The sequence below is a fragment of the Palaemon carinicauda genome, chromosome 6 (assembly GCF_036898095.1).
Source record: "Palaemon carinicauda isolate YSFRI2023 chromosome 6, ASM3689809v2, whole genome shotgun sequence".
In the NCBI taxonomy this organism is placed as follows: domain Eukaryota; kingdom Metazoa; phylum Arthropoda; class Malacostraca; order Decapoda; family Palaemonidae; genus Palaemon; species Palaemon carinicauda.
In genome coordinates, this window is record NC_090730.1 from 103,992,917 (window position 1) to 104,007,916 (window position 15,000).

The 15,000-nt window shown below is 35.0% G+C and overlaps 1 protein-coding gene across 1 annotated transcript in view; it reads left to right on the forward strand.

Moving 5' to 3' along the window:
• The window catches only part of LOC137642153 (juvenile hormone esterase-like), an 80,851-nt gene that overhangs the window by 24,254 nt on the left and 41,597 nt on the right, over positions 1-15,000 (forward strand). Inside the window, exons 3-6 of the mRNA XM_068374693.1 lie at positions 6,295-6,447; positions 6,934-7,084; positions 8,474-8,659; positions 9,318-9,523. Of these exons, the coding sequence (XP_068230794.1) occupies positions 6,295-6,447; positions 6,934-7,084; positions 8,474-8,659; positions 9,318-9,523 (696 nt within the window). The remainder of the gene's footprint in view (positions 1-6,294; positions 6,448-6,933; positions 7,085-8,473; positions 8,660-9,317; positions 9,524-15,000) is intronic.

Consider the following 15,000-nt stretch of genomic DNA (forward strand, 5'->3'; position numbering starts at 1 on the left):
CGTAACAGAGGAACGTCATTTCTTTTTCAGAGCAGATCAAATTGTGAAGCTTACTCGCTCATGCAGAGATTTGATATGTGATCTGCATTGATCTCGAACTTAAGTCCATTTAGAGCGCCGTCATTCCTTATGATAAAGCGTGGTCTCGATGCTCCTGTATGATCTTTGCAATAAAACAGTTACTGAACCCCTATCAAAGACGGTGTTCTTCTTTCTCCGATGCAGCTCAAGCTTCCAAAGTTACAGAAGGGTTGATGCTGAGTTTTAAAAACTGACCTCATTTGTGCAACGCACTCAAGGTCAAGAGGCTTACTCGCTCCTTTAGAAGTTCAAATAGAAATATGAGGTAGAAATTTATTTCTATTTGAACACGATGTTGTGTTGATATTTATTCATATTAACTCATTAGGGGTAATTTGAATGAATTACTATCAATTGTGTCACGTGGTGGGTCGGGAAGTCGGGTAAAACTCGCTGGTAAGAGACTGATGTCTCGCCAGGTAAATCCTGAACAGCTGATTAGCCGTTAGGTTCCGATTTCTTTTATGGCCTCGCGTGGCATGGTTGGTTTCGACCTGGCCTTTCATTAGAAGTGGCCAGCGTTCGATCCCAAGTATGAGGTAGAAATTTATTTCTATTTGAACACGATGTTGTGTTGATATTTATCCATACTAACTCATTAGGGGTAATTTGAATGAATTACTATCAATTGTGTCACGTGGTGGGCCGGGAAGTCGCATAAAACTCGCTGGTAAGAGACTGATGTCTCGCCAGGTAAATCCTGAACAGCTGATTAGCCGTTAGGTTCCGATTTCTTTTATGGCCTCTCGTGGCATGGTTGGTTTCGACCCGGCCTTTCATTAGAAGTGGCCAGCGTTCGATCCCAAGTATGAGGTAGAAATTTATACATATATATGTTTACATATATATATATATATATATATATATATATATATATATATATATATATATATATATATATATATATATATAAAGATACACACAAACATATTTATATATAACATATGTATATATATATATATATATATATATATATATATATATATATATATATATATTTATATATATATATATATATTCAAATATTTATATATGTATATATATGTATATATATATAATATATATATAAATATATATATATATATACATATATATATATATATATATATATATATATATATATATATATATATATATATAGGTGTGTGTATATATATATACATATATATATATATATATATATATATATATATATATATATATATGCTAATGAGTTAATATGTATCCATATGTATATATATATATATATATATATATATATATATATATATATATATATATATATATATATATTTATATATATATATATATATGCTGATGAGTTAATATGTATCCATACGTATATATATATATATATATATATATATATATATATATATATATATATATATATATATATATATGTATATCCTCATCATCATCATCATCATCATTATCTTCATCATATCCCCTCATGCCTATTGTATGAAAGGATCTCAGTTTGATTGCACCATTCACATCTGTTTTGGGATTTTAATTCAATATTTCTCCACTCATCATCTCCCACGTCACGTTTCCTAGTTCTCAGCCATATATTCCTGGGTTTTACTACTCTTCCAGTGCCTTGTGGCGCTGAGTTATTTGTTAGGTGAACTAATCTCTCCTGGGGAGTAAGAAGAGCATGCTCAAACTCTTTCCATCCAACCCTCACCACATTCCACACTCGAGTAATCTCTCATATAGTTTCATTTTAAATCATGGCCTGCCATTTAACTCCCAATATTCCTCAGTGGGCTTCTTTTCTTAAATCTTATAAATCTGTTGGATACTTTTTCATTGTCATACCACTGCTCATGTCCATACGGTAATACAAATCACGCTAAATTGAAATATAGACTCATTTTTAGATTTAATTTCGGGTGACTTGAGTTCCACGTTTTACTTATCCTAGCTAGTGTCTAGTTTATTTTTTTCAAGCTTTTATTGAACCCTAATTCTAATGACCCTGTACTAGAGCTCATAGTTATTAAATACTTGAATTATTCTACCTCATTAATCATTTCTCCTGCCAATGATATTCCATCTTCCATTGCATATCTGTCTTTCTTCTATTTATCTTGAACCCAACCTTGTGTGATATTTCATGCATTTTGGTAAGCAAGTATTGCAAATTCTGTTGTGTTCTGCTAATTAGGACAGTATCATCAGCATACTCTAGATAAGTTTATTTCCTATTAACAACCCAGTCCAATCGTTCTCCAGCATATCCAACTTTTCTAGGAGTTGAAGAATCCACGAAGAGGATAAACAAAATGGGCGATATCTCATTAATTTCAAGTACTCTGCGGTTCACTGGAAATTAATTTGATAGGATTCACATAACAATAACTTTGCACTTGTTTTGGTCAAGAACGGACTTAATCAAATTTGAATATTTTAGAATAATTCCGTATAATAATTCTCCACAAAATTGGCCAGTGCAAACTATTAAAGGCTTTCTCATAGTCCACAAATGCCAACAGTAGATTTCTATATTCTACACAATGCTGTGAAACATGTATCAAAATGAAGATTTGGTAAAACTACCTTATCAAAATCTTGCTTTTCATCTTTCAGCAGTTTATCAATCTATCTCTCTCTCGTCTCTTTAGAATAAGCATGCCATATATTTTCATGTTAAGTGACTTAAATGAGATGCCTTTGTAATTATAACAATAGGTCAGGTCTCCCCATTTTATCATGTTCGCCGACACTCCTAACCCCTTTTCATCAGGTTATGCATCTTCATGCCACATTATACAAAATATTCTTCTGAGTATTCTGGGGGTAACTTTATTTTTAGCCAATATCATCTCTGCTGTTACCCCTTCGTGTATATATATATATATATATATATATATATATATATATATATATATATATATATATATATATATATATATATATATATATGTGTGTGTGTGTGTGTGTGTGTGTGAGTATATATATATATATATATATATATATATATATATATGTATATATATATATATATATATATATATATATATATATATTATATATATATGTATATATATATATATATATATATATATATATATATATATATATATATATATATATATATATATATATATACATATATATATATATATATATATATATATATATATATATATATATATATATATATACAGTATATATACATATATATATATATGTACTAGGTTTATAACGAAAAATATTTGCTCCGAAGGATTCTTGATTTTGAGGTGTTGGACCTGCTAGTTTTACTATGACACTGGTATATGTGCTTTTAGGATCCTTAAATTTTTAAGTATCTCAAATGCATACATTTCAAGTATCACAGGATATGTTTCTAGTCCGGTGGAATGGGGACTTCCTCCAGCTTAAGGATGAGTTTCATACATAAAAACAAGATTTTTTATTTGAACTGGAACACAAGGGAAATTTAGAAGTAATTTGGATCTTTCCATAAAATACCTGAGTTATATACTCTTATTTTCTCACCATCACCAATCTCCTAGAAAGTCCCATTCTAGCCACTGAGCCAGGGGTTCCCTGTCCTATCAAGGCTTTCCTCAATTTTTCTAATTTTGCTTCTCTTGGTAGACCAGAAAGGTTGTGAAATGAAGGATGTTTTGTCAGATAACCTCTTTTCAAATTATATTCCTTTAATACACTAAGTACATCTAAACAAGAGAGGAACACGGGTTTCCCTTTCCAAATCATAAAAGATAGTCTATCGTCCACTTATCTTGAAACATAATGACCCTCATCAATTGCGTTTCTTTTCTCCGACAGACTTGGAGTTCAAATAATTCAAAAATGGTAATGTTGGGTACGTCGAAATAAGGAGAACTATACTCTTCGTGTGTTAAAAAAAATGGAATTAATAACAGAAGTAATTTTCTTTAAACATTCCATCTATTTACAGCCGTGTTCACAATACGAGAATACGAGACGGATTAAGTACTTAGTGACCGGCTTTCGCTTGGAGGCCAATGAAAAGATTAAAAAGTCTTTACTAAAAATAATCCTTTCAAATGTATTCAAATCTTGAAGGTCAGAGGGTGATCTTTTAGTTTGTAAGTTAATGGTTCGATTCAGAAAGAAATTTTGAATTAGACTGAGCATTTAATAATATGAATGTTTTTATTATGAACCTAAAAAGATCTGCGGGCAGCATTTCAACACGTTGGCCATGTCTGATCTAAAGGGTAATTTTACTTCTTTTTTTTTATAAACCACATAATCTTTAGTAATCTTTTGCAAGTTAGCCAGTTTTTTTTTTTTAATAATGGAGAACTTGTAATGTTATTCCACCAGGTGAATGAGATTCTGGTAACTTCAGTCCAATTTCTTTAAATCCCATATCTAAAGTTTTTGAGTCTCTGTGAAAAAGATACAAATAGTTATGTTGGGTGTTTTCATCTGTTGCGTAGTCTTTATTCGGGCTTTTGTGAAAGTTTTGGCGTATGTGATGCATTCTAACAATTTCCTTGATTTTAGTCCTACATTTTTCTGGTCAATCATGATGCCCTTGCTTTCAAACTTATAAATATGAGCATAAGTAGGCATTCTCTTTTCACCACTATAATTTTAAGTAGTATATTGGAAGAGCAGCTGTTGTTTGGTACCTAATGCTCCATAGGGAAGAGTTTTATACACATTACTTTTTTACTATATACACAGATATGCTGTTTAACCTTTAAAATATTCTTTTCCTTATGCTGATGATGCTGATCCCATAGCATTCATTTCATCTGCAGAGTGTAGACATAGTCTCGCTAAATTGCCTAATAGCGTGTTACCTAAAATTAGTACGTGGTGAGAATTATGGAGGAGGAAAGTGAATCCTAACATAACTCCAAGAATGGGTATAGTGTTGAAGGGGCTAGGAGTATGCATGAACTTCTAAACTCTTGTGTAACGCAAGGACAGTTGGTCGTCAACATTAATAGACAATGTCTCCATAACTATTTTGAACCCATTTTAAGTTCTGTGTGAATCTTGAACGCATATTTACTTTTACAAAACTTATTTAGGGATTTTCTTCTTCAATTCCACAAAAGTTGCATATTTTGGGTTAATATTTTCAGTGATCATTCTATTCTGAGATTTTCTTTTAATTCCTTCATTTTTCTGCAGCCGACTCATATACATTTTTTGTACAGAAAGTTTTCATCTATTACATTCCTTATTCTTGATCTGGATATTAATGTTTGGCACCGTTGTTTACTTACTTCTTTGTACATGTTGCATAAGAGTTTTCATGATTCTGACCTTACTTTGAATTCAAATATCCCCAGCCTGTACCATTTTGTACAAATTACTAAGCATGCAGTTAATTCTAACAATTGCCTTCTCGATTATAAGGCTCACTAATACATACTATTCTATAAATTTAATATCATCTATGGCCAAGTTTGGAATAATCTTAAGCTGGCGATTGAATTAGTGGAACTTCAGAGGTTAAAAATTGCTGTCAATTATTTTCTGTTGAAAAGATTGTTATAAGTGTTTTTCTCTGAGTTGTTACTGTACTGATCTTAAATTATTTCAAATAAAGTACTTTTTATTACTTACAAATTAGTTATTAACAATTTATTTATTTCATATACTGGTCTGCTTCCTCTGTCAGATTGAACCTTTACTCTGAATAATCATCAGACCAATTAAAAGTGAGAGAAATTTTCTCATTTACTAGGAATCATTACCCTTATTTCCAGTTGAATGTAAGTGAAAGCTGTTCATTTACTCATAATCATCTACCCAATTTTCAGTTGAATGTATGATCAAAATTAATATTTACTATGAATCATAAGCTCAATTCACAACTGACTGTAAGAGATAAATGATTTTTTTTCGTGGGTCACTTCCCCAATTTTTAATTGAATTTAAGAGGAAAATGTAAATTTATCCTGAATTGTATGCCCATTTGTTAATTGAATATGAGAGAATAAGAGATATTTACTCTGAATCACCTGCCCAGTTTTTAATTCAATGCAAGAGGAGAGTGTACAACTTTGATTCATCAGTCCAATTTATCATCGAAACTCACAAAATAATTTTAATATCTAACTTACTTGACAATTAAATGTAACAGGAATATTGTGCCTATATGTACTTCTATCATTTAAGTAAGAGGAAAATTAACATTTACTCTGAATCTTCAGTTTAATTTTTTTATTCATCTCACGAAATAAATAGGACCCGCAGCCTCCTTTGCCTTGGAGTGGGACGAGACAATCATTAACACCTCCGCCATGTCCACAAATGAGTTTGGAAGCTTTCCTAAGAAATGGTGATTTTGAGGTTACTGGTGATGAAGACTGCCTGTATCTTCATGTCTATACTCCAAGGGTATGCTACAAGGCTCATTTCAATTCGGACTTTAATATCTTTTATATGTGGTTTTGTAGGTGTATTCATGCAGTCATATAAATGCACATATTTAGAACAATTATATTTCATATTTACTGTATCATCTATATGAACGTACAGCAAAACTACAATGCTCATGTTTACGATTTATGTAAAGGCAAATATCAATTTATATTAATGAGTTTTACCATTTACCTCTAACTGTAGAACAAAATCTAATAAATTTATAGCACTATGTTATAACACAAAATGTACACCAAAAGAGATATTTTCGTGGATGATGCTTTTCCGTGAGATTTCCTATGACTTTGATACATACCTGATCTTAACTGGATTTGATTAAATATGTTATGAGTCAGAGCAGGTATTGTATTGAAGAGGCTGAGGAGTATGCACGGACTTCTAAGCTCTTGAGCATCCAACAATAGACACTATGTCATGTAAATACTTATTTTCCCTTCACAGCCTTTTGAAGTAGCTCAATTGCCAGTAATGGTATACATCCATGGTGGAGCTTTTACTTTAGGCGATGCTGACAATTTGGGGGGATCTCCAAAGCCTCTGTTGACGAAGAATATTGTTCTGGTTTCCATACAATATCGCCTGGGTTCCTTAGGTTAGTTGGATGAATATTTTTCCTCCTGGTACTCATAATTTTGTTTTGGTTCCTTTCATTTACATCACCTTAGTTTAATTGAGGTTTAATGTTTGGACAATAAAATTGGAAATCCTTTTTCTAAAGAAAATTAATAAGAAAATGTGATGTGTTGACAGCAATCATCCATCAGTTTCATCAACAATATTCTAACTTTATAGGGTGTGAAAGCGTTGTCAGATTGTAAAATCATATAATTCTTCCTAAATTATTTTTTTTTTTTTTTTTTGTTTGGGTGGGTGAGGCCTTTTCTCAAAATGCATATTACATTAGATTTCTCTTATATTAAGTGCAAATCATATATTCAATTTCAAAAGGTACTGTCTCATCTTAAATCCGAATTCCAAATTTACTTGCATTGATTTTCCCTCAAAATATTGGCATGAAGAAGCATTTGAGTCATGAAAATTATGAATTAAAAAAGAAATAAAACGACACATCGCACTCAAGCATTTACAGAAAATCTGCAGAATTTGTTTAAATATGAAGTTAGTTAATAAAAAGAATATTACTTTAAGATTCCGCTATGAAGAAGTTTTCTCATTAATTCAGGTTCGTCTGCAATGTTACCCCACTGTTCGTCACCCTATCATTTTCCACTTATTTTCTCTCTTTATGTTCCATTTTCGGGATGATCTTGATCCTACTGTATTTTAGTTCTTCTACTATACATCCAATCCATTCTTGGTACAGTTTAGCTTGATTTTGTTTACTCTTTTGGCTAGCTCCTAGCAATTATGGAACATGATAAAAAAAATCACTAAGATGTAGGGTATATGAAGAATTCTTTTCTCGTGTTTTCTATGTAGGCAAGAGTAAATCTCTTTATTCTTGAACACTGGAAATATATAGAATGAAGATACTTATATTACGTAAAACTATAAAACATTTGCCCTCTGTAATTTTTCACTTTAAACTATGTTATAGAACACCGCATTTGTTATAAATACTGACAAAATTATATTTTTCCTCCTACACTTCACTTGCCAAGATTGATTTTTATCAGACTCTCATGGTTGCTTAATAAAAAAAAAAAATAAGATTCTTGATTAGCAGGACTCAATTAGCTTTTTTAGGATTGTCATTAGATCATTTATTTCCACTTTCCAAAGAAACTAGGTAGTTGGTAAGTTTTCTTTATAGGATTTTTGTTGTCGCTGACAAGCATTTGCCTTGCCTGGACCTTATCCAGTTGTCCATCTAGATTTGGGCTATACTTTTCAGGCTTCTTATGAAATGATACACTAAAATTCTAAGTGTCTGTCAGTCAACTCAACTTCTCCTGACTTTTTCAGCTAGATATTACCTAACTTTACCCTTTTCTGTTAAGAGTTTTACTTATCATTCCAGGATTCTTGTCAACCGGTGATTCTGTTCTACCTGGAAATTTGGGACTCAAAGACCAGACAGCAGCACTTAAATGGGTCCAAGAGAATATTCTCAAATTTGGTGGTGATCCAAACAGGGTTACTATCTTTGGAGAAAGCGCAGGCGCAGCTTCTGTGCATTATCAAATCCTGACTCCTCAGTCTAAAGGTAACTTGAGATAATTCGATTTTTTTTTTCTGTTAGATCAGTTATTCATATTAGATTTGTATGATTAATTCTTAAATGATTCTGGTGCAGTAGATAGTATATTCTAGCTGGAGGAAAAATACACCCTGACATAGGGTTTTCTTCAGGAATCTTAAATACTTTCAATTGTGTAGTGACTTTACCAGCTACCATGTTTTCTTCCATGACAGTAATGTCAAGAGAATTTTTTTTTAGATGGATAATTTTATTTATATGGATCGCAATTCATGAGTTTCCTGGAAATCTTGACATAATGTATTATAAGATGGTGTGCTACAAAACAAAAGAGAAATTAAAAATAGTTGGCTTTCGTGATTTATAGTATTCATATGAAAAAAGACCTCTAAGATTATTCTCAATATTACTCTTATCCTGTTGAATTTCAGACCTCTTTATAAACCAATTACATTTGCAATGGAGGGTCAATATTTATTACAACTTTTTAAAGCTAGTGTTGATTTTAAGCTAAGCTCTCATCATTTATAATAGATATATATATATATATATATATATATATATATATATATATATATATATATATATATATATATATATATATATATATATATATAATTAATTCAATCTAAAGATATAATCTAGTGAAATCCCATCAAAACAGGCTTATTTCATCGAGCCATTATGCAGTCTGGCAATTCTCTCAATTTATGGGCATTTCGAGATGATCATGCAGAACGTGCCCTCAGCATGGCCAAGAGTTTTAAGTGTCCCGGCACGGAGGACTCTTCAGCAGACAGCAACCAACTTCTTGAGTGTTTTATGAAAAAATCGCCAATGGAACTCGTATTGGAATCACTAAAGGATACCGTGAGTTACCTAAAGGACTTTATAGCCCTAAACGTTACTGGAAAGTTTCATGAATGTTGTCAGGAGTAAATGAAGCTGTAGGTTTCCTCAAAGTTTCCAGTGTTATTGTAAAGTACAGTAAAATGAGAATTTCTTCAGTGTTTATAAAACTGAAAAATAAATAGTGTCTTTTAAGTTTTTGTAATTGTATAGTCACATATTTTGAGAGTAATTTATTTTTTTCCTACCTATACAAACCTGAGTCTGTTAAAAGGAGTAAAATTAAACAAAGCTAGAACAGCCATTAGAATTTAATATAGTAGTAAAATTGCCAACAGGATGCAGGGAAGCCCAGCCAACCCATCAATCAGCAAGAGTAGCACTTTTAATCATAAGGCCTGTAGCTTGAGTGGTAGATGAGGCGGGAAGTGTAACTTAAAGGTCTCGAGTTTATAGACTTATGAAGAAAACAGAAATTACTTTTAAAGTTTGTGATTTCTTCCTACATGCATACAGACCCTAATCCTTTGATAGGAGGCTCAACTATGAGAGAGAAGCATTACCTATGAATCAAATTCTGGTTGGTTCAACTTTCCCAGGAATTATCAGAGCACCTGGTTCTAAAAAAAAAAAGCAAAGGTGATAATCCTCACCTTTCTTATAACGGTCTGTGCATAAGGATTCTATGGTTGTTCACTTAGGACCATACCAAAAATTAATAGTACTCATTCACAGTAGGAAAAGTTTTTGAAATGTATCCGTTTCTATTAAGAGAAATATGATTCTGTCTGTTATGGAAGGTTTCTCAGTTATGAAGTTCACCAGTATTTGATATCAAGTCCAACCCATAGTGACTACTACACTGCTAAGGCAAGGGGATGAAAAAAAATAGAACTCCATTCAGTCTTCCTTTCTTTCAAGGTCAATGTCAAAACTTCTGTAATGAGATAAGATTTTTCTAGGCCAGTGAGGGAGCTAGGAGGGCTACATAACCAGTTGAGCAGCCATCAGAGAATTGTGCATTAAGGTACACAGGGACTTGTAAGTACAGTATATGCCCACGTGTAGTAAGAGGTGGAGGTCGTGTGGTGGTGCCAGAATCCTGTATTAATACCTGAGCAACTAACAGGTTCTTTTTTTAGTGATAGCAATGACTCAATATCCCTAACTTTGTGAGCTCTTACCAGTCTTGGATAGTCTACTCCATTGCAAGTTGGAAGGTAAGTAAATCCCAGGATCTCAGAGTCAGAAAGAAATTTTGCTTTTTATAATTTTCTCTTTATTCAATCATTGCTAAGAAAAGTGTATTTGGTGGTGCTCAGGTCGAAAGTGTAGAGTTCCCATTAGACAGAAAGTGAAGCCCGTACAGGACAGAGAAGCAACTCATTCTGATCACCCCTGAAAACTATCTGAAAAGAGATGTAGGACTCAAACCTGCTATAGTGGATAACTTGGCTTTAGGTATTGGCCACGAACTCAGGAACAATCTAAACAGGTCACTCTTACATCCTTTGGAATAACTAAGTGATATACAAGATGTCAAGAGCTCGCCAATTAACAAAGCTAAAGCTAAGGCAAACTAAGAGGCTGGTGAAGCTAAGACTAACCGAAAAATAATCTTGAGAGATGTCTCCCGGTCTGTCAACCTTCTGAAAGGCTGCTATGGGGGATGGATATGAAACTTGAAAACTTTGAATACACCCCACTCCAGTCCTGGAAGTCCTAGGGTATGTAAGACTGCTTGAAGCTCCTCAAGAGTATAGAGGAGTAGAGGTGTATGTACATCAGTGGGAAAACTGTGCTCAAGATGAGTGGTAGCCTTTCCTTGCTATAACTAAAAGGCTCCTCTCTTGGGGAAGAGAGGAGTGAGGAAGCTCACGATCTGTGTTACGGATGTTCCAACTGGAGATGTAACCCAATTTACAGCACCATTTACAGGAAATTGTCCACTTTCCTTGGGTAATCGCCTTGAAAAAAAAGCTTTTGCTTAAAGGAGATGCTGTATAGTTTCCACTCCTCAAGTACAAGCAATCTCACAGACTGGTGGTGGCACCGAAGATGATGCTGACAGGAAAATGTTTTCCATGTGGTTGTTTTTTTGGTAATTTAACTAAATATGCTAACAGATTGGGATCCTACTCACCTTGTGATCATTTGGAAACCAGCAGGGTCATCCTGAAAACTGGTGTGATTAATACTGTTGATTAGCTAGTAAATCAGAATGAACAGGAAAAAGTCACAGGCATCTAGATAATCTGAGTTGTGTTGGACAACATCGTGTACAATTCCTACGGGGTCTGAAATAACAGATCAAGACACCAAAAATGTACAGTTTAGTCATGTGGCAAACAGGTCAATTCGCAGTAAATATGCAGATATGTAGGGATCATTCCAATCTTATGCATGAGCACTTGAGTAGAGGTAAACAGTTAGAAACAAATGGCTTTGAACTGATACAGTACTCCCTTGAGGATGAAGAGCAGTACCATTTTATGACTTACGGAATCTTGTTTGGAAATATGCCTTCTTCATATCAACAGACAGTATGATTTCTTCCTCTCTAATGGCAGACCGTATGGTGCTTACCTGCTCCATCATCAACATTTTGATGAACAAATTTGTTCAGGGAAAAGTTGTCGGAGTCTGCATCCCCTGGTCAACTGCTCCACATGGAAGAGCTGACTGTAGAGCCATGGGAAATCATCTCAAATGACTTTGAGTGTATTCTTTTCTCCCATTGCTTTCACCTCTACCTTCGAGAGCGGAGGTTTCAGAGGCTAACTGTGGAACATCACTAGAGTCCAAGGGAAGTTGATGTTTGAAGAGTTAGCAGTTTACATCCCCATAGACTTCTACGATAGTGCTTTGCTCCATGTTTTTGCCAAATTGGACAATGGCATGGCATGACATGCATCCTGACTCTCGTGGCAGCTAGAGAGTGGTTGCCAATTTCAGTGTACCCATTCTCATTTCTTACCTCTATCACCCCTCAAGAACTGTCCACACCAGGCAAAAAAGAGTGGAGCACTGTGTGTGTTTTTATTAGAGGAAGAAGTAACTGGAAGTCCAGATTGGGCTTTGGAGACAAATAGAGGTTGTTTTAAATCTGATTATGGTGGAAAGGCAGAGACCCAAAGTCTCACCACTGGAATGGGATATATATTCATACTCTCAGGTAGGTAAAATAAAGTAGAAACTTGTCTAGAAGTGAGAAGCAGGATCTTGATTGACTAGTTAGACCACAGTGAATTCTCACACCAGAGGTCTCAGAACTAGCTCTACCCTAGGTAACGCGACCCTGTCAACTCTGGTGACGTTCTTGAACCTTGATGGGCACTGATCAATTATTATATATCCCAATGCCAAAGAGGCCATAATAGGGCCTCCATGTACACTGAGCTCAGACGAAAATTGAACGCTCTATCTTGGAGTGCTTTGCCTCTACTGGCACCGTACAGAAGTCAGGCAGCATTAGGATGTTGAAAACATACAACTCTTCCCTTGCAGGGAAGATAGTCTTCACTGTCGCCTTGAGTGACATTTTTCCTTATAAAATTAGCTTGATCCAGACCAAGAATCAAACTGGGAGTTTACCCCGGAGAGATTAATGGAAAGCCGGATCGACAATCTACTTCGCCTTCAGTAACATGACTCCCTTTGGCATCCATGTCCCCATAGACAGGTGAAGCGGACCATACTTTATTCATTGTGGTGTGTGTTTCAGAGGACTGGACTAGGCAACGAGTATGCCTTTCACAAAAATATCTGTCACCAGTTGGTCAAAGGCCTTGTTGCTGACCATGCTTACGTGACAGAACATCTTGGTGATTGTAAAGTACTGATAGTATTCTTTAGAAACATCACAACTGACATTGGAGTAATGTGGCCGATCTAGCAGTGATCACTCCTGAGACCAATTTCATGGGGGCAGATCTTGCAATGACAGATCAGGAGGAGACTAAGGATAGTGCTGTATTACTGATCTAGCTCAAGTGACGGAATGTATTTTCACTGGTAAAAGCGTAGAGATTAATCAACGGTAAAAGAGAAAGGCAGCACCTTTCATCCTGACTGACAGTCTGTGTACTAGTAAACAAGCATAAACTCTTTTGTCTTGTGCAAAAACACTTTCCCTGTGTCAATTGATTCTGGGTACCAAACTGTCCCAGAAGCCTGTAAGCTAGGTAAGACCAGTTCTGAGTCTCACATGACTTCTGTCTATCAGTCTTGCTGGACGTCTTTGATTATTTCTTCTTCTCCTTCTTATAAGTAACAGTCTGAAGAGTATAACAAAGAGGAGAGGAGGAGGAGAAGAAAGAATCCTTGGAGTAGGTTGAGGGCTCATTTTGCCAGCATTCTTCATGGCTGAGGTTTTGAAGACCAAAGGGGACCAAAAGCTGAAAAAACCACACAATATGCCATGTCCCTCAGCTTATCCACAAGTGTAGTAGGAGTAGCGATAGTCACCGCAGGGGCAGCCAGGCCGCTTTAGAAATCCTGACATTTGCGAAGCCTACTGCCGATGGAACTTCAGCTTTGCTCAAGGAAGACCAACTTCTTTAGTTTAAGGTCGTCATCCAGGTACAGGAAACCAGGAGATGACTGTAGGCACAATCATACTTCTCCTTCAACCAAAGCTTTTCCCGCTATGTAGGGTCGCTATTTCTTGAAGGCCGTTTCCAATTTCTTCTGTCTCCGATGTCCTCAACTGTGAGATCTTTTGCCTCCACATCTACTGTTACACATTTCAACTACCTTTTCTTTGGTCTCTCCCTCCTCCTCCTACCTGGAACATCCATCTCCCAAAACCTCCTCCCAACATCCTCCTGGTCTTTCCTCATTACGTTAATTTTCTTTGACACCTCTGTAACCTTTTTTGTTTCCCTTACCAAGTCATTCCTAACCGTATCCAGTCTTGTGATCCCAGCCATCCATCTTAGCAGTCTCATCTCTCCAACATCCATTTTCTTCTCAAAGATCTTTTTCATGGGCCAGGTCTCTACACCATACATCATGGTAGGTCTCACCACAGTTTTGTGTAGCTTTCCCTTCAACTTCAAGTTTATTTTTCGATCACGCAATTCTCCCGACACTCTTTTTCAGTTATTCCATCCAGCCTGAATTCTATTGTTCACTTTCATTTGGAGCTCTGCTGTTTCCTCCACATATAATCCTAGGTACTTGAATTTATATGTCCTCTTCATTTTTTCACCCAGCAAATATATGTCATTCAATTGGTTCTGTGGGTTGCAACACATATACTCTGTTTCTGTTCTCCTGATCTTTAGCCCTCTGCTCTCGAATTCTTCTCTCTATCTCTCTGGCTTCCCCTTCAATCCTTCTCTGGTTTCATCAAACAAAAATATATCATCTGCAAACAGCATAGTCCACGGTGACGGCTCATTCACTCTCTTGGTAATTACACCCATCACAGAACAAGTAAGGGCTTGATGAAGTAGTGGTTGGGTTACACCTACTTCAAACATCTCAATCAAACC